This window comes from Clinocottus analis, unplaced genomic scaffold (genome assembly GCF_023055335.1).
Source record: "Clinocottus analis isolate CAN_PGR_092001 unplaced genomic scaffold, fCliAna1.0.p SCAF_31, whole genome shotgun sequence".
Taxonomy (NCBI): Eukaryota; Metazoa; Chordata; class Actinopteri; order Perciformes; family Cottidae; genus Clinocottus; species Clinocottus analis.
Window position 1 is genome coordinate 729220 of NW_027176054.1, and position 21009 is coordinate 750228.

The following is a 21009-nucleotide window of genomic DNA, read 5'->3' on the forward strand; positions in this document are numbered from 1 at the left end:
TCGTTTGAAAATTGAACGTTGAGACATTTTTTGCCACAAAGGGTTCAGGAGGACTTCACAAAATGAGACTCGAGGGCTTTCAGGTACTTTTTAGAAGTACCATCTTTTCATGTTCAAGGACTTCACCGAGCTACAAAGAGGACAAAATACTTCCAAGTGATGTAAAATAAGAACATTTAGTTTTTGTCACGTCACCTCGGGCACCAGCAGGGTGAGCTTCTTCAGCCAGTCGTGGAGATGATCGCTGTCGGCCAGACTGGACTTCACCGTGGAGGAGCAGTGAGCCCAGCTCACCAGCAGCCACATGGAGTAGTGAGTCACTGAGGAGGAGGAGGAGGATGAGGAGGAGGAGGAGGAGGAGGAGGAAGAGGAGGAGGAGGAGGAAGAGGAGGAGGAGAAAGGAGAAGAAACGAGAAGAAATAGAAGAAATCAGAAGAAGAAGAAGAAGAAGGAGGAGAAAAAAGAAAGGGGAGGAGAAAGAAGAAGAAGAAGAAGAAGAAGAAGAAGAAGAAGAAGAAGAAGAAGAAGAAGAAGAAGAAGAAGGAGGAGAAAGAAGAAGGAGTAGAAGAAGAAGAAGGAGGAGAAGGAGAAAGAAGAAGAAGAAGGAGGAGAAAGAAGAAGGAGGAGGAGAAAGAAGAAGGAGGAGAAAGAAGAAGGAGTAGAAGAAGAAGAAGAAGAAGAAGGAGGAGAAGGAGAAAGAAGAAGAAGGAGGAGGAGAAAGAAGAAGGAGGAGGAGAAGGAGAAAGAAGAAGAAGGAGGAGAAAGAAGGAGGAGGAGAAAGGAGTAGAAGAAGAAGAAGAAGGAGGAGAAGGAGAAAGAAGAAGAAGGAGGAGAAAGAAGGAGGAGGAGAAAGAAGAAGGAGGAGGAAAAAGAAGGAGGAGGAGGAGAAAGAATGAGTAGAAGAAGAAGAAGGAGGAGAAGGAGAAAGAAGAAGAAGAAGAAGGAGGAGAAAGAAAAAGGAGGATGAGAAAGAAGGAGTAGAAGAAGAAGAAGAAGGAGGAGAAGGAGAAAGAAGAAGAAGAAAAAGGAGAACAAGAAGAAGGAAGAAGAAGAAAGAACAAGAAGAAGGAAGGAGAAAGAAGGAGAAGAAGAAGAAGAAGAAGAAGAAGAAGAAGAAGAAGAAGAAGAAGAAGAAGAAGAAGAAGGAGAAGAAGGAGAAGAAACATCAGGTCAGACACGTCTCACACTGTAATCTTTGTTATTTGATCCGACATGTTGATGTTTCTTCATCTTTTCCTGCTTCATGAGTGTAAATCTACAACATCGTGAGAGACTGTTGAACGGTCCTCACCTTCGTGACGAGACCTGTGGTCCGACTGAGCCTTAAGAACCCTGCAGAAGCAGAACGAGACAAACAAAATGTAAATTACACCTCGTGTACGTCTCCTACTTAAAGACCCAGAGGGGCAGCGTGTGTTCCCGCACTCGCCTGTGTGCGAGGTTGTCGTAGGTGTAGGCCACGTTGATCAGACGCTGGATGAGGTTGGTGCCCTGAACGAGGCTGAGGAACACCTGCGAGCCAAAAGAGAGAGAGAGAGAGAGAGACTCAGCATCATTGCCATCCGGCTATCGGCCGCGCACGTCACCTGTCACTTTGCGGCAAGGGGGCGGGGCTTGTTACCTCGGTCAGCCGGGGGATGTGCAGGCCCTTCCCGTGCTCCACGGTGGACTTGCGGGATTTGCCCGGCCACGAGCGCTTGCGCTGGCTGTCGGCGAGGCCGGACCAGGAGAAGACGTCGTGGTAGGCCAGGTCCAGGTCCGCCGGGTCCACCGCGAACTGGCAGATCAACTTCAGCAGGCAGGCCAGGCAGTCCAGCAGCCACTGAGGGGGAGGACAGGGGCGAGATGGTGAGACTTCACGAGACGGACGAATCAAACGAGTCGTTTCATTCAGAGTTAAAGGAGGAAGTCTTTCTCACCACAGTCCAGGACTCCTGGTCTTTGGGCTCCAGGATGCCCGAGTTAAAGATCTCCAGGAGCAGCTGGAGGCCTCCAGACGACACAAACTGCAGGAAACAAAGAAGAAGAAGAAACTGACTCTAGCTACGACTACCGTGTGTTGTGGTTAAACTTACAGCTTGACTTTAATACATACGTAAAATTAAAAGACAGTAAAAGTTGGGAAGACAATGAAAAGGAGAAAATGTGTTCTTCACTGTTTAAGTCCATTAGAGCCATCTTAGTCGATTAGTAAGAGATGTTTTTGGTTGTTTCAATGTTTGTTTTTCAACATTTTTTCATGCTGAATGACTAGAAATACACATCTTTGGTAAAGACGAGACTTAAACTGGTTCTATTGTGTAGAAATTGACTCAAACTGTTGGTCTGTGCTCTTTCCCAGGAGGCGCTACCTTGCAGCTCCAGGTGTTCTTGCTGTTCTCTATCTGATCCTCGCTGGAGTCGTCAGAGTCGGGGTACAGGTCGCTGTAGCTGCCCTGCAAACACAGACACTCGCACGCTCAGATATACAAACCGTGCAAAAAGAAGTGAGATGAGAGAAGAAGGAGTACGATGCATCCTGGTCGAGTGCATGTTTGTATGAGTCCAGGTGACGATATTAAATGAATTGACCGACATGTAAAAGTCTTTAATATGTTCATATTTGTTCTGTTGTTCAAACTAGTGTGTTTTTATTCAAGTTCCTGTGTGTGTTTATGAACATAAACACACATACTTACAAGTAAAAATGTGCCTAAAAGGTCATTACAGTATTTTAAAAAATTACACTTTCATCTTTCTGGTCTTTACTGCCTTCACATTGGAAAGAAAACTTTTTAAAACACAGTTAAACTATTTGAAACGTGTGTTTAGTGTGTAGTTGCTCACAGTGGACTCCCGGTGGATGCGTCTGTTTGGTTTCCCCAGAGACTCGATGATCTCCAGAGCGTACAGCAGCTTGTGGGGACTTTTTATCCTCAGCAGCTCCTTCCAGCAAAGACCCTCCCCATTCTACACACACACACACACACACACACACACACACACACACACACACACACACACACACACCAACAAGTTCAGTAATTCAGCACAACAGAAGGGATCTTCTTAATTCGAGGGCGATACATCAGAATAAACATGTTATTACTCCACATGTTGACCGGCCCGGTGGACGCACTCAGAGGCGTTTTGAGAGTTAACACAAATATGTATTAAGGACCATGTGTGCAGATTACTTCATGGCACGCCGTGGTCATAATCCCCACACAGGCAGCCCTTTAAAAGTGGGAGGTATCGAGTTTGTGGAGCCTTAAGTAACTTTTTTAAAGCGACACGATGGTGCATCTTTGGTTTACTTCCTCTTTGTCGTTATGGTCGTGGCTGTGACTTCTTTTAAAAGCCTTTCAGCGGTACATTTATTGTGTGATATGGTTTAATTGAGCCTATACAAAGGAATCAAGACATGTACACTAATGCAGACTTCTCTCTGCAGACACTGATAGCTTGAAAACTGACCGTGTCATCCGAGATGTTCTGGAAGGCCTGAAGCATCTTGGGACATGTAGGAAGCAGCATCAGCAGCTCCCAAACCCGACGAGACAGATTCTCCGCGTGCAGGTGTAGCTCCTCGCACCGCGCATTCTGCACACACACACACACACACACACACACACATCATTAGTTGCTCTGTGCACGTGAATAGCTGCAAATCCCAGTGTCCTGCATCCTGTCACACACACCTCCGGGTTGTCCTGGACCTTCTCCGTGCTGGGGCTGGGCGGTTTGAAGCAGGCCAGCATCTCCAGCAGGTCGAACAGCGTGGTGAGGTGCGGCTCCTGGAGGAGCAGCAGCATGGGGATGTGCTCCTTCTGGGGCGGCGGCAGGCAGGAGGCCGGCAGCTGGACGCCCTCGCCCTTCCTCTCCCGCCGCGGAGCGCCCAGAGACACGAACACCATCTGGGGATGAAAAAAACAAAAACAGAGACAAGACACACGGGACATCAGTCGCGGGATTCGTCTGCGTTTGTACGTCAAACTAAAGGATTAAACGACGATAGAATACAAACGAAGTATCCACCTGCATGTCTTTGAAGCCCAGCTCGTGCAGCGTCTTCTCGTCGTAGTCGTTTGTGAGCTCGTGGCCGGAGGAGATCATCCGGACCGGCCCCATCAAGCCTCCTGCTGGAGACGAGACAGACGTCACACACCAGCTCACTAAAAGACATAAAAAAAATGAAGGGAAACCCACTGACTTGTGTGTGACAGACGCTGACAGGTGATGTATACATTTATGTTTGTTCGGTGTAAAGAAACGAGGAAGAGGAGGAGGAGGAGGCTCACCTGGGAAGTCTGCCGGCTGCCGGCCGCTCTGGCCGAACTCCTGCAGCTGAGCCTGCTGGTTCATCTGCTCCTTCTGCAGGTTCTCGTACCAGTGGGTCACCTCGGCTCGCAGGTCCGCCACCTGGTCGCTGGGGTACATCTCGATCGTCATCTGCAGGAGAAGAAGAAAAAGCATGCACAAATTGCTCAATCGCATTAAACAAACATTAAACTTTGGCTTGAAAGATTGCAATGCAGCTTCAACACATGAAGCATAGACTTCTATACAAGCAGAGGAGTCGCCCCTGGTGGTCAGGAGAGAGAATGCAGCTTTAACACATGAAGCATAGACTTCTATACAAGCAGAGGAGTCGCCCCTGGTGGTCAGGAGAGAGAATGCAGCTTTAACACATGAAGCATAGACTTCTATACAAGCAGAGGAGTCGCCCCCTGGTGGTCAGGAGAGAGAATGCAGCTTTAACACATGAAGCGTGTAGGTGTAGATGTGTCACCTTGTCGGGGAGGCCGGCGGGCTGACAGACGATCCGGAGCGGCAGCGACTGTTTGTCGCTCAGAGCCTTCAGGTGGCTGCTGATGCCCGTGCCCTCGATCTGCCACTGCCGCAGGTGGTACGCAAACCTGAGAGACAGGGAACAACGCGTCGGGTTGAGACGCTTTAAACGCACCGAGCAATTTCCAACGCGTGTCTCCGCGTTAACCTCGCGACAACCTCCCCTCACCTGCGTCTGAAGGCCTCCAGGTGCGTCTTGAGCATGAGCAGCCCCCGCTCGATGCTCGTCAGGCTGGAGTGCGCGTCCTTCTCCAGGTTGGCTGAGGCCATCAGCAGACTCTCCATGCACTTCCTGATGAACTCCTGCTCCTTCTCCAGGCCCGTCTTGCCAGCTGGAGATGCACAACAACAACGAGGGACACAGAGACATGACGCATGAGGATGGCAGAACTTAAAATTTACCTTTAATAGAGGTTTTCACTTTGGATTTGACATCTTTGACTGTAAGTTTATTGTCAAAGGGGAGTTTGTGTATCGAGATGTTGAATATTCAGGTCATATATTTCTGAAGTTGCTTAATAAAATGACACTTTTCAATATGTAAGAGTATCCTGTGACACTAGCACCCCAATGTATTTGCATTTTGATCTGTAATCTTGTTTCCTGGGCGAACGTGATGGAGCTAAACCAACCGTTGATGTAGTAGGAGTTGATGTACTGGATGGCGGCGCGGCTGATGTCGGCAGACTGAGCTCTCAGAGCGATCCCCCACAGCTGGTCCATCCCACACAGCTGGAGACACACACACTAGATGAGTATCACGCCATCTCTAATCTCCTTACAGTCTACAGTCTGCATCGAGAAGTGGGAGGAGCTTGTGTACCTCACAGCTCGAGGCGTTGTCCAGCGCGCTGGTGGCGAGGCGGGCCAAGTTGCAGAGGTGTTGAAAGAGGTTCAGGCCCGTCATGCTGATGGTCTCCGGCTTCAGCTGGGGCATCTGGAGACGCACACATAGTTACATCAAACACACACACACACACAACTCTTTGCTTTGCAGATAAAACGTGGCGGCTGATCTGGAAAACGCTGTCGAATTTCTTTTGACTGTCCATCGAATACACGCTGGGGAAATTAGTTCGTAAAGGAACTAAATGTGTCGCGCTTTTTGCGTAATCATTTCTTTTATATCTGTAACGTTTTATCACTTTCGGATGTTTTATTGCTTCTAATTAGTCGGGTTGTTCATCCAAACCGGCTCAATTCACTCTCAGCGGATGTTTTTCCAGACAAACATGTCGGAGCAAAGAGTTTGAGAGGCATTTAGTGCGTTTACATTCAATCTAGTGTATTTTTTTTGTCTGAGCTATTCACATTTCTTAAATTTTTGTTGCCTCCTCGTCTCCTTCATCCTCAAGTCTTTGACCCGGAAATCTATCAAGGATTTGAAGGATTCTTCATTTCGTTAAAGGCCTCTTGCCTCGACTCCTTGCGTCGCCTCCTTGCCTCATCCGCTCCCCTCTCAGGTGGCAGGGACTAAGGCGCAAGGAGGCGAGGAAAGGAATCGAGGCGATGACAAGAGGGGCTCATTATAAACGTCTTGTCCTGGTTATCCCCGTGTACGTGATCCCAAACAGACGGTTTCAACTCGTTCACCGTTGGCCCAAAAGAAACCTCTGACATTTCTTGGTAAATTGTTTTCTTTCCCTCCTTCTCACCTTCTCCAGGAACAGGTGCTTGTAGGTCTCCATGCCCATTGCATGCTGGTCCTTGCTGCGGACCTGATTGAGGAACCAGTGCAGCGCGTCGTCGTAGCACTCGGCGTCCTCCACCAGGCAGTGCCACAGGATGTCCACCTGCTCCAGACTCAGTCCTGAAACACACATTACACACACATTACACACACTCATCCCCTTCCTGCTTTTTCCTCTCACAAGCTGCTGTCGTCTGGAGCTCAAAACAGGTCCCGACATGCATGTAAACGGTAAAGATGCCTAAAAGGAAATGTATTTTTGTGACACAAAAGGTAATAGTGTGATCCATGTGAGAGACACTGGACGCTCGGGCCTCTTTTAACATCTTCCTCTTGACTTCTGGCAGTAAATGTTGAAGGAACGAAGGATTTAAAATGAATTTAGAAACAACTTGAATGATCTAAATTTGGAAAATCTCAACAAAAAAAGAAAAGAAATTAAAACAGGTTATATTTTCTCCTCATCAGTGTTACGTTCCATCCATCCATCCATCCATCCATCCATCCATCCATCCATCCATCCATCCATCCATCCATCCATCCATCCATCCATCCATCCATCCATCCATCCATCCATCCATCCATCCATCCATCCATCCATCCATCCATCCATCCATCCATCCATCCATCCATCCATCCATCCATCCATCCATCCATCCATCCATCCATCCATCCATCCATCCATCCATCCATCCATCCATCCATCCATCCATCCATCCATCCATCCATCCATCCATCCATCCATCCATCCATCCATCCATCCATCCATCCATCCATCCATCCATCCATCCATCCATCCATCCATCCATCCATCCATCCATCCATCCATCCATCCATCCATCCATCCATCCATCCATCCATCCATCCATCCATCCATCCATCCATCCATCCATCCATCCATCCATCCATCCATCCATCCATCCATCCATCCATCCATCCATCCATCCATAATGTAACATAAACTCCATTGACTGTCTGTTGAATTGGAAACATTGTATCCAGATTTCACCCGTAGAACTCGATACAACGAGATGAAACCAGTTGGCCTTGTGACCTTCATGGCCGATGCGTGCACCTCCTCAGTGTCGCCGTCACAGCTTTCATTCTCGGGGCCTAAAACACTATTTTCAATGTTGATTTCTCGGCCCAAATAAAAGAAGCTGAATCTTACTGAAGTGGTCGGGGGATCCGAGTGTGGAGAAGACGCAGGTGAGGAACTGCAGACGGACCTGGACCTCGGCGCTGTGGCTGTACCTGCAACGCCAGAGGAACACAAATATATATATTTGACTGCAATCCATGAGAATAAATCAGATAAATGTTTGCGTTGCTGCTTCATTATGAAGGGACCATGCATTCCAGACGGGTAGAGATGACTTACAGTGCAAACTTGTGCCGCTGCTCTCGGACCTCCTGGATGTAGTGCTGCAGGTTGTCGAAGAACAGCTTCATCATGTGCAGCTCCTTCTCCGCCCACCTGAAGGAACCGAGGACCGAACATCAGCACCGCGCTCGTGAAACAAACTTAAAACTTTGTTATTTCCTTTTTAAATTGTCACGATGAGGAACTTCCACTTCATAATTTGGTGGGACCGATGACGATTTAAAAAGAAAGAGACAATCTTCTCGCTGGTGGGCTGAGTTACTTACAGTTTGTAGGTCACAAAGAGACTTAAATTAAAAATTGAGGCCGTTTCATAACCACTTAAAAGCATTTTAGTGGATTTTAATGCACATGTATTCAATTTCAGTGCTCGGAGCGGCCAAAGAAGAAGAAACTCTGACTGCAGTGATCACGTCTCACTTTATATATTGATAAGTTAATAAAATAACAAGTTTATTGAGAAGCACAATAGATTTCTGCTGACATTTTCAGGGATTAAGAGGAGAAGTGGGAGCGCCGCACATATATTGTCCAGGTGAAATCCCCTAAAAACGTGCAAAAAAATCGGAATTTCGTCATATCTGAAAGAGTTTTGCTCTTCCAAATATGCTGAATATTATGAACGCGTTACAATGATTCAACGGCAGTTTTATCAAACACACACACACACACTTCATAAAAACCGCTAGCGGCCCACCGCGGCTACGATAGCCGAGCTAACGGGTTGTACTCACATGGTGATCCAGTGGGTGTCGTAGCTGGAGCCAAACTGCTGGAAAGTGCCAAAGAGTTTGGGGAGCAGACGCAAGGAAACCACAACAGACCTGAGAGGGTCCAACACCAGGACACGAGGAGAAAATGTTGAGTGCGTTCTGGAAACATCGTTAAAAGTATAAATTAAAATTGGGCGTGCGCCGCTCCTCTTACCTGTGGTGGGCCAAGTTGTCAAGGCAACCCTCGATGAAGCGCATCCGGATCTGCCGGTCGGTGAACCAACAGACGAGCGAACACAGCAGCTTCTCCGCCTCGTTGATCAGCCCTTCAGACAGATGAATCTACAGCACGGACAAATCACACGTGAGGTCACACACGTGAGGTCACACACATGAGGTCACACACATGAGGTCACACACGTGAGGTCACACACATGAGGTCACACACGTGAGGTCACACACGTGAGGTCACACACGTGAGGTCACACACGTGAGGTCACACACATGAGGTCACACACGTGAGGTCACACACGTGAGGTCACACACATGAGGTCACACACATGAGGTCACACACGTGAGGTCACACACGTGAGGTCACACACGTGAGGTCACACACATGAGGTCACACACGTGAGGTCACACACGTGAGGTCACACACATGAGGTCACACTTTTGAAGCCTATAACTTGTGACGCCCTCATTTTTAACATGCAACGCCTTCAACATGCAACACCATGAACTTGTGATGCCATGAACTTGTGATGCCCTTATTTTTAACATGTGACGCCCTTAACTTGAGACGCCCTTAACTGGAGTCGCCCTTAACTGGAGTCGCCCTTAACTGGAGTCGCCCTTAACTGGAGTCGCCCTTAACTTGAGTCGCCCTTAACTTGAGTCGCCCTTAACTTGAGTCGCCCTTAACTTGAGTCGCCCTTAACTTGTGAAGCCCTTATTTTTAACATGCAATGCCTTCAACATGCGACGCCATGAACATGTGATCCTCTTCCTAAATAAATCACTGCAAGCCAAAACCATCATTGAAAATAAAATGAGATTCATTGCTCATCGCTAGTGTGTGCATGCAGCTTTAAATGATTCAGTTAAAACCCGAGTGGAGGAAGACTCTAAATCATCTAAACATGTGGACTAGAAAGAAGTCGCCGTGCGTGGGAGTCGTACCGCGTCCTCGTCCTGCACCAGGTCCCACAGCAGCGTGTTGCCTTTCTTGCAGACGTTGTCCAGGTTGATGTCGGTCACCGCGTGGCTGCTGGAGTACTGGTGCTTATGAACCGATGGACCTGCGGAGAAATAGAGCGCTAACCACATGAGTTCCTCTGGTTCTTTAGGAAGTCAACCACTCTTTGAGATGTCACCAAAAATGAATAAATAAACAATCAGATGGTTCTCAAACTGGTCCCGGCCTGGAGTGTGACTCACCTTGCACCAGGTGCTCGTGGTAGATGGAGGCCAGGTTGGGGAGGTGCTGCTGGAGGTGGGAGCTGAGCTCCGCGTGGGAGTTGATCTGGACCAGCTCCTCCTCGCAGCCCGACTCCTCGCCGTCGAAGTCGGCCATGTTCTTCTCCGACTTGGCGCTGACCTGAGAGCTGCTGCAGCTCACGTCGTCCGCGCTCAGCATGTCCTCCACCGTGGGACTGACGGAGGAGGGAAGGAGGGATGGAGGAGAAGAAAAAGGAGAAAAGGAGTAAAGATCAATCAGCCAGCTGCATCATAGTTTGTTTACGTGATTTCAGATAAAAAGGCAACACTTTTTGCATGCAAAAAAAGCCAACAGTGCGGTCTTACCCTTCGTGGTGGTGGTGGTGATGGTGGTGGTGGTGGTGGTGCTGGGGGCCAATGAAGCGGTGGCAGTTGAAGAGCTCAGTGCCCATGGCCTCGCCCAGGAAGTCCACGGGCCGCGGCAGACACGGCGGCTCCTGGGGCCCCTGGACCATCTGTGAGGGCCCGCTGACGTCCGACGGCTGCTGCTGCTGCTGCTGCTGCTGCTGCTGCTGAGGCTCCGCCCCCTCGGGCCGAGCGGACGACGACGCCGAACAGGCGTCCAACATCCTCATCCGGCTCTCCAACGACGCCGACGTCACCATGACAGCCGAAGTCTCCGGGTTGAAGGGGAGGACCTTGGGCTTGATCCCGCCCCCTGGGCCGCCGGGCCCCGCCCCCTCGCCGAGCGCCTCGCCCGCCTTCCTTTTCCTGGACTCGGTCTGCTCCCTGGGCTCCTTCTGCTGCCCGCCCTCAGCGGCCAGCCTGCCGCCCTTATCCTCGTCGTCCTCGTCCTCGTCGTCATCGTCGTCCTCGTCGTCATCGTCCTCGTCGTCTTCCTCTTCGTCATCGTCGTCTTCCTCCTCCTCCTCTTCCTCTTCCTCCTCCTCCTCCTCCTTCAGGGCCTCGCTGTCCGCCATGTCGTCGGAGTGCATCTCGCTGCCGGGGCTGCCGGCCGACTGGCTGGCCCGGCTGGAGGCGGCCTCGTTGCTGGAGGCCTCGCTGCGGCCGCTGCTGCTGCCCGGCCCGCTGCTGCCTTCCTCCACGCTGTTGGCCGTCTCGTCGGAGCTGCCCTGCATCGACTCCTGAGGAGGAGGAGGCGACGAAGACGAGCAAGAATCAACACCGGTTATTTAAGAAAGAACATTTAGCTCAGTGTTGTCTGCCATGGTTTTACTTCTTTAAAATTTGCCTAGCCGGGATTTAGAGAGAGAGAGAGAGAGAGAGAGAGAGAGAGAGAGAGAGAGAGAGAGAGAGAGACAGACAGAGAGAAAGAGAGACTGACAGAAGGAGAGAGAGACTGAGAAAGAGAAAGAGAGAGAGACGGAGAGAGGGAGAGAGAGACAGAGAAGGAGAGAAAGAGAGAGAGACGGAGAGAGAAGGAGAGTAAAAGAGAGAGAGAGAGAGAGAGAGAGAGAAAAAGAGAGAGAGAGAAAGAGACACACACACAGACAGAGAGACACACACACACACACATTAAGAGAGAGACACACACACACACACACACACACACACACAGTGATTGAAACTGGATTCACTGTAGCAAAACTCAAATTGAGTCAGATCATCGTCCCGGAGGACTTCTGACACAGAGTGTAGTCTGCAGGGTTTCCTGTGTACTCTATGCTGTGTGTGTGTGTGTGTGTGTGTGTGTGTGTACCTCAGTGTCAGACAGCCTCTGCTGGCTCCTCTTGCTGCCGGTCATCATCTGGTCGTCCATCTCCATGTCGCTGCCTCCACTGTGTTGCGTGTCGCTGTTGTCGCTGCTGTCCGGACTCGCCGCCGGAGAACCTGAGAGCGGACGAGAAGAACCGAGCGTGAGAACCAGAGAACCGTGACTGAGAACTTCACGACCGTCAGCCGAGAGAGAGAGAGAGAGAGAGAGAGAGAGAGAGCCTTCCACATGTTTACATCGCCTCAAGGCCACTGCAGCTCTCACCACCAGATGTCACTGAATCTTACTCCCTTTGAACAGAAATATTGTCCTTTACTGTGCACTTCATCATGTATTTATAACTTAAATTACTCTGCAGATTCAGATTGATCCAACAAAAGATAATCGTCAAATAATGTATTATTATACGTTGACATAAGATAAGTTTTATTGATCCCTGGAGGGAAATTCATAGGCTACCAGGTACTAATACATATAAAGTAATGAGAGTAATTTCTCCACCTTTAAACACATTAATGCATCAGTAATACTTAATCTGATGATATGTTATCATAGTTTTATTCTGGAATGGGTCCTCGTTCAGACGTTGAACCTGCTGCAGAGCGTCCTGACCTTTCTTGTTGCCCATGGGGATGTTGGTGTTGAGCAGCGAGGCGAAGGAGCTCTGCTTGGAGAGCTGAGCCTTCGCTGCCAGCGCGTTGTTCCACAGAGCCTTGATGAGCATGGAGGCCAAGTACAGCGTCTGAGGGGAGACGGCTGCAGGTCAGGCTGGAGGCTGCAGCCTGGGGGGGGGAGTGTGTGTGTGTGTGGCTGTGTGTGTGTGTTTGTGTGTGTGCATGTGTGTGTGTTAATGTATGTATGTGTCTGTCTGTTTCTGTGGCTGTGTGTGTGGCAGTGTGTGTATGTGTGTGTACGTGTCTCTGTGTGTGCGTGCATCTGTTTGTGTGTGTGTGTGTGTGTATGTTCTGTGGCTGTGTGTTTGTGTGTCTGTATGTGTGTGTGTCTGTCTGTCTGTTTCTGTGGCTCTGTGTGTGTGTGTGTGTGTGTCTCTGTGTGTGTGTCTCCACCTGCTCTGAGTGTGTGTGTGTGTGTGTGTGTGTACCTGCTCTGTGTGGGCGCTGGGGTGCAGGCCTGACACCAGGTTGAGGACGTGTCTGAGAGGAACCGGGTCCAGGTTCTTGATGAGAGAGGGGAAGAGGTCGTGGATGTAGCGGCTGCAGTGTTTCAGCTGAGACAGCAGAAAGAAAACGAGTTATAATCTCACATTTCATGTTTCCTCACTGACTCGTCGCCGTCTGAGTGCAATAATCTAATCTACCAAAACGCTTTGCTGTGAAACCTTTACGCTCGTGTCTCAGCCACAATGGCACTATCCTATAAAATGCATGTGTATAATAAACATAATAGTTCACAGGAAAGTATAAAAAGTGTTACGCGTTTAATATTCAGCGGCCCTGCCTCCAATCGAAGCAGGAGGAGTTCACACGCTCATCAAAATGTTCACACCTTCACATTAACAACTGTTAAAACGGCTCAATATTGCAACCAGCCGGCTCCTTGCTGCCGGTCCTCAGAGTGACTTAACGCTGTGGGGTGACGGCGGCGTGCGGCGGCGTGCGGCGGCGTGCGTCCTACCTGAGCTGCGGCCCAGATGCAGTCCACGTGCTGCGTGCTGAGTCGCCCCTCTGCTGCCAAGAAGTTCAGGATCACTTGGCACTGTTTGATGATCTGGAGCACAAACACAAACACGCTTAAAACATAGTCTGGGTTTGGGACACCGGGCTGGGTCGCACCAACAAGGATTAAATTAATCCTGGTTTAGAGTTAATCTAGGGTTCGTGAACCTAGGTTTAAACTGGTTTATATTTAATCAGAGATGTGTTGCACATCTTAATTTTAACCCGCGCAACTAGATTAAAAGACAAACCTGGTTTAAACCGAGTTTAAGAGTTAATCCTTGTTGGTGCAACCCAGCCCAAAAATCCAGAAAAATTATATAAAATCTGGTGCATGAAAATAAAAAAACATGCACATACGCAAGTACGCAAGCAAATAGGTAAAAAATGCATCTTGAAAAGCATCCTGCAAGATAAAAGAAGTCACATGAACACATTCCTATTTAAATATAACACATTCTACATTGTGAAATACTTTAAGTGAAAGTACAAGAGGAAGGGAAGGTGAGGATGAGGCGGTGGGTCCTTTGGGGAGCTTTTTGTCAGAGATAGCAGCTTCCAGGTGAGAAAACATGCTAAGCTACATTTGCCGACGCCCCCGGATCAAAAGGTCTCACCTCAATGTGCAAATTGGGCCCGAATATGTGCTCCACCACGTTGTTGTGGATCAGCCAGTCGGCGAGTTCCTTCGCTATGGACCTGAAGAGACGAAGAGAGTCCACACGACTTAAAAGCTCCGGCGTGAAAAGAGCACGATGTCTTTCAGTGATTAAAATGCTGTTATCTCTTCATTAAAAGCGGGACGCCATTACTTTTTTTCCTAATTGGACTTATTCCCACATCCTTTAAAACCAAACTCACGTTTCCGTGTCGGACACCAGAGACTCGTTGTTGCAGACGTCGTTGAAGGTGTGGAGTTGGTTCTGAGGGAAGCACAGACACACACGTGTGTCATATAATTATAAGAATAATATATCATACATATTTAAAAAGGTTGTTTCCACATCAGTGCCATACAAAAAAATACCTTAAAATCAAAAACACAGCTGTGCACTTCACCATAAAATTACAAAATATAAATGTTATTAACGTAGAGAGAAGAATTATCGCTGTTTTTAGGGAAACAAAAGCCGATGCAAAGTCTTTCTTGGTCTTCATAAACTAAATAGGCTCCATCAGCCAGGTGAGATACAGCTCATAGTGTTGAAGCTGTTACAGCAGACAGGTGCACTGACATTTATAATGAAATAAGGTGCAACTGTGTGTTTTAACCTCAAAACCTTTGACTGAAGTGTCGACGTTCTACGCAACAGCAGGTGTGTTTATTAAAAACTGTACTTCTGTACAGTCTCTCATTTTTAAAAAAAGGGTCAGCGATTCTGGATGAAGACCGTTGGCCCTTGAACTCGGCGCTCGTGGGCCCGGCGGTGACTCACGGTGATCTGGCTGAGTCCCGCCAGCCGCATGGTGAGCGTCGGGGACATGAAGTACTTGAAGGCGAGGTCCAGGCTCTCCTTGTCGAAGCACAGCGCGCTGTCCAGCGGCTCCTTCACCGTGCTCCACATCAGGTCGGCCATGTTGCGCGCCGCGCTCTGCCGCAGCTCCTGGTCCGACAGCTTGCACAGATACCTGCAGGGCGGAGGAGGAGGAGGAGGAGGAGGGGGGGGAGATAACCTCATGCTCTCAATGTTTGGACAGAATGAAGTCGACTGTTTCATTTTCATTCGCTACTAACGGACTAAAATGAGAAAAAAGCGCATTGTGGATCAATACGTTTTGACCCATCTTGTGTATTGTGGGTCTCTTAATGACAGCTTATTGTGTAAAAACATGCGAGTTGTTGCTACACACACACACACACACACACACACACACACACACACACACACACACACACACACACACACACACACACACACACACACACACACACACACACACACACACACACACACACACACACATCGGGAAGAGCTTGTCTCTCTTCCCTCATTTCTGTCTCTGAAACTTTGGAAAAACTTAGTTTGGACCTTTGAGATTCATCACCAGCAGATGAGCTGCTGCTAATGCTAATGCTGCTGCTAGTGCTGCTGCTAGTGCTGCTGCTAATGCTGCTGCTAATGCTGCTGCTAATGCTGCTGCTAATGCTGCTGCTAATGCTGCTGCTGACTCATCCAGACTCCAGTCTGAGCTCGTTGGGTTTAGTGGTTTTCAGATCTTTTCTGACGAGCCGGGAGGCTTCGGTCGCTGCTGAAGGGAGTCGTGTTTTGCTAATCAAACAGATTTTCTTAAAACAAAAATAAATTTAAAAAAGGAGAAACATAAACTAGACTGACCTCTGGTAAAAAGGCTATTATATGTGAGTTTTAAATTGGCGAGTAGTCTTACAAAAGCCCCGCAAAAAGAAGTACTTTTATGTTACACGGTCGTCTGCAAACCTCTTTTATTCTCTTCTTTCGGAAGGAAGCGCCGTAAAAAACTGAATAATAATTGAAATACATGTTTTTTCGTTACCTCTTGTGCTATTTACTAATCTAAATAGTTTTAATGCAAGTTGCAGAGTGTTGGGAGATTTCTGCTGTAGAGAAGTCTGTCTTTCTCTGTGATGGACGTCCTCACCACTAGAGTATTTGGCCGTAAAGCAAAGTGTCGGACCGTTAAGTTGTAAACATGAGAAGAACCAGAAGCACCAGAACGCCAGCGGACGCGAAACCTTTGATCAGACGAGCTCTGATTCAACCATACGACATCTGTTTTTTCTATCTAATTTTAGAAAAAGCCTCGTTTGACTGCCACAATCAGATCAAAGTTTCCATCCGTGGCTGTTTGTTTGAGTGTTTCGGTCCATGAGCTCATGCAACCTTTGCAGAGGCTCCACCCTGAAGGCTTTTCTGCATCTTTGAAGCTGCGGCGTTGCACGTCTTTGCGCCGCACGTCTTTGCGCCGCACGTCTTTGCGCCGCCCGTCGTGTTGTGTTGGAGGTTCTTCTGGTGCAGACAGACAACAACCCCTCCAGCGAGTGTGCGTCTTTTGTCGCCGCTCCTCGTCAACGTGAATAAAACTCAGAGACGTCGATGACGTCAGCAGTGAGCTGGAGGTCAAATAAAAAAATCGAGGAACCTTCCTGCGACGGAAATCGTTCCTCTTGCAACCGCTTGGAAGAGCTGCGTCACATGACGGCGTCTCCTCCTCTGGGGTCGCGTGAGGAGAGGCTCACTGGAGGCCCTGACAACTGTTGCCACGGCGACCGAGGCTCTTCCTAGCAACACGTGTGTGGCACTTTGGTATTTGTGGGGAGGGAGGGGGGGGACGAATGAGCGAGGAGCACCGCCTGACGAGCAACCAGGAAGAGAGAGAGAGACTGAGGGGGGGGGGGGGGGGGGGGGGTTGAGGGGGAGAGGGGGAGAGAGAGAGAGAGAGAGAGAGAGAGAGAGAGAGAGAGAGAGAGAGGGAAAGGGCGAGGAAGAGAAGGAAAGGGCGAGGAAGAGAGAGACTGAGAGGGAGAGAGAGCGAGAGAGGGAGAGAGAGAGGAAGAGAGAGAGTGACTGAGAAGAAGAGAGAGAAAGCGAGACAGAATGAGAGGAAGAGAGGGAGACAGACTCAGAGAGAGCATGTATGAAATATTCGACCCCGTGTGTCTTCCTCTCTTCAAAGGGAAAAAGACATCGACGTCTAAACGATCACTTTATTTCCTACGAATTAAAAAAGATGCAACAAGTACGACTTTAATCTGTTGACGGAGCAGAATCACTCTGGACCGAGACGACCACCAGCACGCACCAAAAACAAGAAGAAAAGGAGCGAGAGTAGTTCTGATGGGAATCAAAAGGTCACACCTCTCTCTCTCCCTCCCTCAATCCTCTCTCTCTCCCTCAATCCCTCTCCCTCCCTCTCCCTCCTCTCTCTCTCTCTCTCTCTCTCTCTCTCTCTCCCTCCCTCCCTCCCTCCCTCCCTCTCTCCCTCCCTCTCTCCCTCTCTCTCTCTCTCTCCCCCTCTCTCCCTCTCTCCCTCTCTCCCTCTCTCTCTCCCTCTCTCTCCCTCCCTCTCTCTCCCCCTCTCTCCCTCTCTCCCTCTCTCCCTCTCTCTCTCCCTCTCTCCCTCCCTCCCTCTCCCTCTCCTCTCTCTCCCTCTCTCTCTCCTCCCCCCCCCCCTCCCTCCAGATGTAACTTTCTTTGGCGGAGGAGCAGACAGAACAGCATAAAGGTGTTGGACAAAATGGCAGCTACTCCGTCAAACGCTGAACCAGGAATCAGACGGCGAGCGGCGGCACAGAGGAACCTCGACTCCAGACGCTGCTGATTCTTACACTTCAATGTATTTACTGACAAAGTGCAGAGACGGTGGTCTTTGCGCGCGTGTGTGTGTGTGTGTGCAGAAGGATGTCCTGATACACACCTATTGGGCACGTTGAAGGGAATAAGCCGACTGTTTTGTGTGCGTGCACACGAGCAGATTTATTGCCATTCGTTGTGTGAAAACGTGGAGTACATTCACCAGAAGTGTGTTTTTTGTACCAACAAACATCTCTGAATTACAGTAACACAACTAATTCACCAGCATGAAAAGAAATAAGCAGCACATTACACAATATGTTTATCTTACTACTGGAGCAATTTAAATCATTCACTAATTTGAGGGAACAAATCAATAATTGGTCCGTGGTAAATGAAGATGATTTATTCTATCAAGCTCTCACACACACACACACACGCACACGCACACGCACACGCACACAGTGAGTGAGGGTAAATGTTCTATTGGAATGATGCATCCTGTATAAATGTTGAGCAAAATACTCATAAAAACATAATTGCAATTTATATGAAATGCATAAATACGTGTGGAGAAAACAGAGCCGGATATTTAACAATCGAGCTGTGATGAAGCTAACGCTAAGCTAACGCTAGGCTACTGTAGTTAGCTTTGGCACTTATTATAGCTTTCTGGTGTGTTCACATTCAACTACAAACACGGGGATTCAACTGACACACGCACACACACACGCACACACACACACACACACACGCACACGCACACACAAACACAAACACAAACTCACCGTATTACATAGGTGCGGAACGGTATGATGTGCTGCATGACCGCAGGAATGTGCAACCATATTCGGATCTGTGGGCCAAAAAAAACACACGTTTAACTTCAAACGCACAACGACAACAACCACAAGATCTAGTTGTATCAACGGGGAGAAGTTAAATACTGGAAACACACATCGCTGAATGAAGCACGAGCTATGAGAAGGGAGGATTTGATGAGTGACTGTTGCATTAAACCGCACTAGCTGTAAAGCAACAAGGGGCTACAACTCCATCTTTAATTGAATCGAGATGCGAGGAGGAGGAGGAGGATGAAGAGGAAGAGGACTCACGTTGGAGACGATGGTGATGAAGGCGTGGGCGATGGGGAAGGGCAGGCTCTCCGGCGTTCCCGTCTCGAAGCACTCCTTCATCAGCGAGAGGCCGTGCTTCCCGCAGAACAGGCAGACGTAGCGCAGCAGGTGCAGCGGCACCTCCACGTCCTGCTCGCCGAGGGGAGACAGCGGCAGGCGGCGCGTCAGAGGAGCCGCCACGCGACGTCACGGGCGCCACAAGCACCATTTGCTTTTTTTTTTTTTTTTTAAGGCCTTACCTTCCAGAAGTGGAAGCACTCGCAGTCAATTGTGAGGTGTTTGTGCGGCAGGAAAACACAAAAAACCTTTGGATGTGTAAAATCCAGAGACAGTTAGTTTAAACCGACGCTCTTCATTCATAAATCTGGCTGCTCATATCTTTACTACACCGCCAGAAGGGCTCCATGACACCCGCCGCAGCACGCAACCCTGTTTGCTTTAAGATCGCTTCAAGTAGTAAGAAGATGTGAAGTAGTGTTGTGTACTGCGTCTTTGTCAATCTGCCCGGAAACAACAGATGCAAATTAGCATCTCGACAGTTCTGGTGCAGCAACACACACACACACACACACACACACACACACACACACACACACACACACACACACACACACACACACACACACACACACACACACACACACACACACACACACACACACACACACACTTGAATATTTGTGCCAATTTTTGGTTGTTCCCTTTGTGAAATCGGTGCATTTGAGTGAAATATAAATACATCCGTTATTTTCTACGTGGAGCATCAGCAAAAAAAGGTCGACAGCTGGCAGTTTATTGTCGTCGTCACTTCTCTTGCAGCTACGCTTCTTAAACTCGTCGCCCCCCCGAGCTCAATGAAAACTTTACGAGGGCGGGAAGGTAGAACGCCATCGAGCTCGCAGACGATCCCGGAGGGGAGGACGCCGCGTTACGGCTCTCTGGACGGCGGTGACTTCATCTGCCGGAAGCCATGTTCGTATATGAACCCTTAAACCCCGCCCCCTTTTACTTTGCTACCTTTGTACTGAGCTGCAGTTGTAGAAAGTAACTTTTAATACATTTAACATATAATACTTCTACTATAACTGTATTGTCACTTACAAATTATCTAATTTTGATATTATATTAATTATTATTAAAGACTTTATTGATCCAGGGGGTAAACAAGCTACCCAACACACAAACACACACAGAGACACACACAGAGACAGAGAGAGAGAGAGAGAGAGAGAGAGAGAGAGAGAGAGACAGACAGACAGACAGACACAGAGAGAGAGAGAGAGAGAGAGAGAGAGAGAGAGAGAGAGAGAGAGAGAGAGAGAGAGAGAGAGAGAGAGAGAGACACACACACACACACAGAGAGAGAGAGAGAGAGACAGACAGAGACAGAGAGAGAGAGAGACAGAGAGAGAGAGAGAGAGAGAGAGAGAGAGAGAGAGAGAGACAGAGAGAGAGAGAGACACATACACAGAGAGAGAGACACACACACACACACACACACACACACACACACACACACACACACACACACACACACACACACACACACACACACACACACACACACACACACACACACACACACACACACACACACACACACAGATGGACGTATCTGAATCTCTCTTTTGGAGATTTCTCCTTCAGAGCTGGAGACAAAACATGTGAGTGTTTCTGAGCCGAGTAGAGATTATGTGTTTAATCAAATCCCAGAAGGTGACTCGCTGAACGCCGTTCCTGAAGATTCCTCCCGCCGGTCCAGTGAGGCGCTTCCTTTCCTCTTCCTGTCCGTCCTCGTGCTAAAGCTGCTGCAGCTATTTCAGTGGCCTCACACACCTGCACTGAAGCAATGAACCAGAGTCTCTTGTGCGGGTCATGTGACTCGACTCTGCACAGACGGATGCCTTCGTCTCTGACAGCGAGTCCCACAATACCTCAAACTTGCCTTTAAGCGACGGCTCCAGAAGCAGTTAAAAGCAAATTCGGAGTCGTCAGTTTCACTGAAATTACACTAGAAGGTTTTGTTTGTCACAGCGGACGTCATTGCTTGTTTTTTTTAAAGAGATTATTTCCTGCCGTTGGTGTCGGGAGGCAGAGAGACGGGAAGCAGAGCGGACACTCTGACTTCACTCAGTGG

General features: G+C 48.8%; 1 protein-coding gene across 1 annotated transcript in view; it reads right to left on the minus strand.

The window, feature by feature from the left end:
• usp34 (ubiquitin specific peptidase 34) overlaps positions 1-21009 on the minus strand; it is a 54928-nt gene that overhangs the window by 23855 nt on the left and 10064 nt on the right. Inside the window, exons 5-36 of the mRNA XM_068595597.1 lie at positions 18852-19001; positions 18525-18592; positions 14902-15094; positions 14327-14388; positions 14083-14164; positions 13425-13517; positions 12892-13017; positions 12402-12531; positions 11775-11905; positions 10421-11199; positions 10055-10269; positions 9797-9915; positions 8832-8959; positions 8639-8728; positions 7902-7997; positions 7692-7774; positions 6486-6640; positions 5654-5767; positions 5463-5562; positions 5000-5162; positions 4772-4898; positions 4281-4431; positions 4018-4118; positions 3681-3896; positions 3457-3582; positions 2827-2949; positions 2352-2435; positions 1920-2006; positions 1622-1822; positions 1430-1512; positions 1292-1332; positions 196-320 (exon numbers count right to left, since the gene is read on the minus strand). Of these exons, the coding sequence (XP_068451698.1) occupies positions 196-320; positions 1292-1332; positions 1430-1512; positions 1622-1822; positions 1920-2006; positions 2352-2435; positions 2827-2949; positions 3457-3582; positions 3681-3896; positions 4018-4118; positions 4281-4431; positions 4772-4898; positions 5000-5162; positions 5463-5562; positions 5654-5767; positions 6486-6640; positions 7692-7774; positions 7902-7997; positions 8639-8728; positions 8832-8959; positions 9797-9915; positions 10055-10269; positions 10421-11199; positions 11775-11905; positions 12402-12531; positions 12892-13017; positions 13425-13517; positions 14083-14164; positions 14327-14388; positions 14902-15094; positions 18525-18592; positions 18852-19001 (4542 nt within the window). The remainder of the gene's footprint in view (positions 1-195; positions 321-1291; positions 1333-1429; positions 1513-1621; positions 1823-1919; positions 2007-2351; positions 2436-2826; positions 2950-3456; positions 3583-3680; positions 3897-4017; positions 4119-4280; positions 4432-4771; positions 4899-4999; positions 5163-5462; positions 5563-5653; positions 5768-6485; positions 6641-7691; positions 7775-7901; positions 7998-8638; positions 8729-8831; positions 8960-9796; positions 9916-10054; positions 10270-10420; positions 11200-11774; positions 11906-12401; positions 12532-12891; positions 13018-13424; positions 13518-14082; positions 14165-14326; positions 14389-14901; positions 15095-18524; positions 18593-18851; positions 19002-21009) is intronic.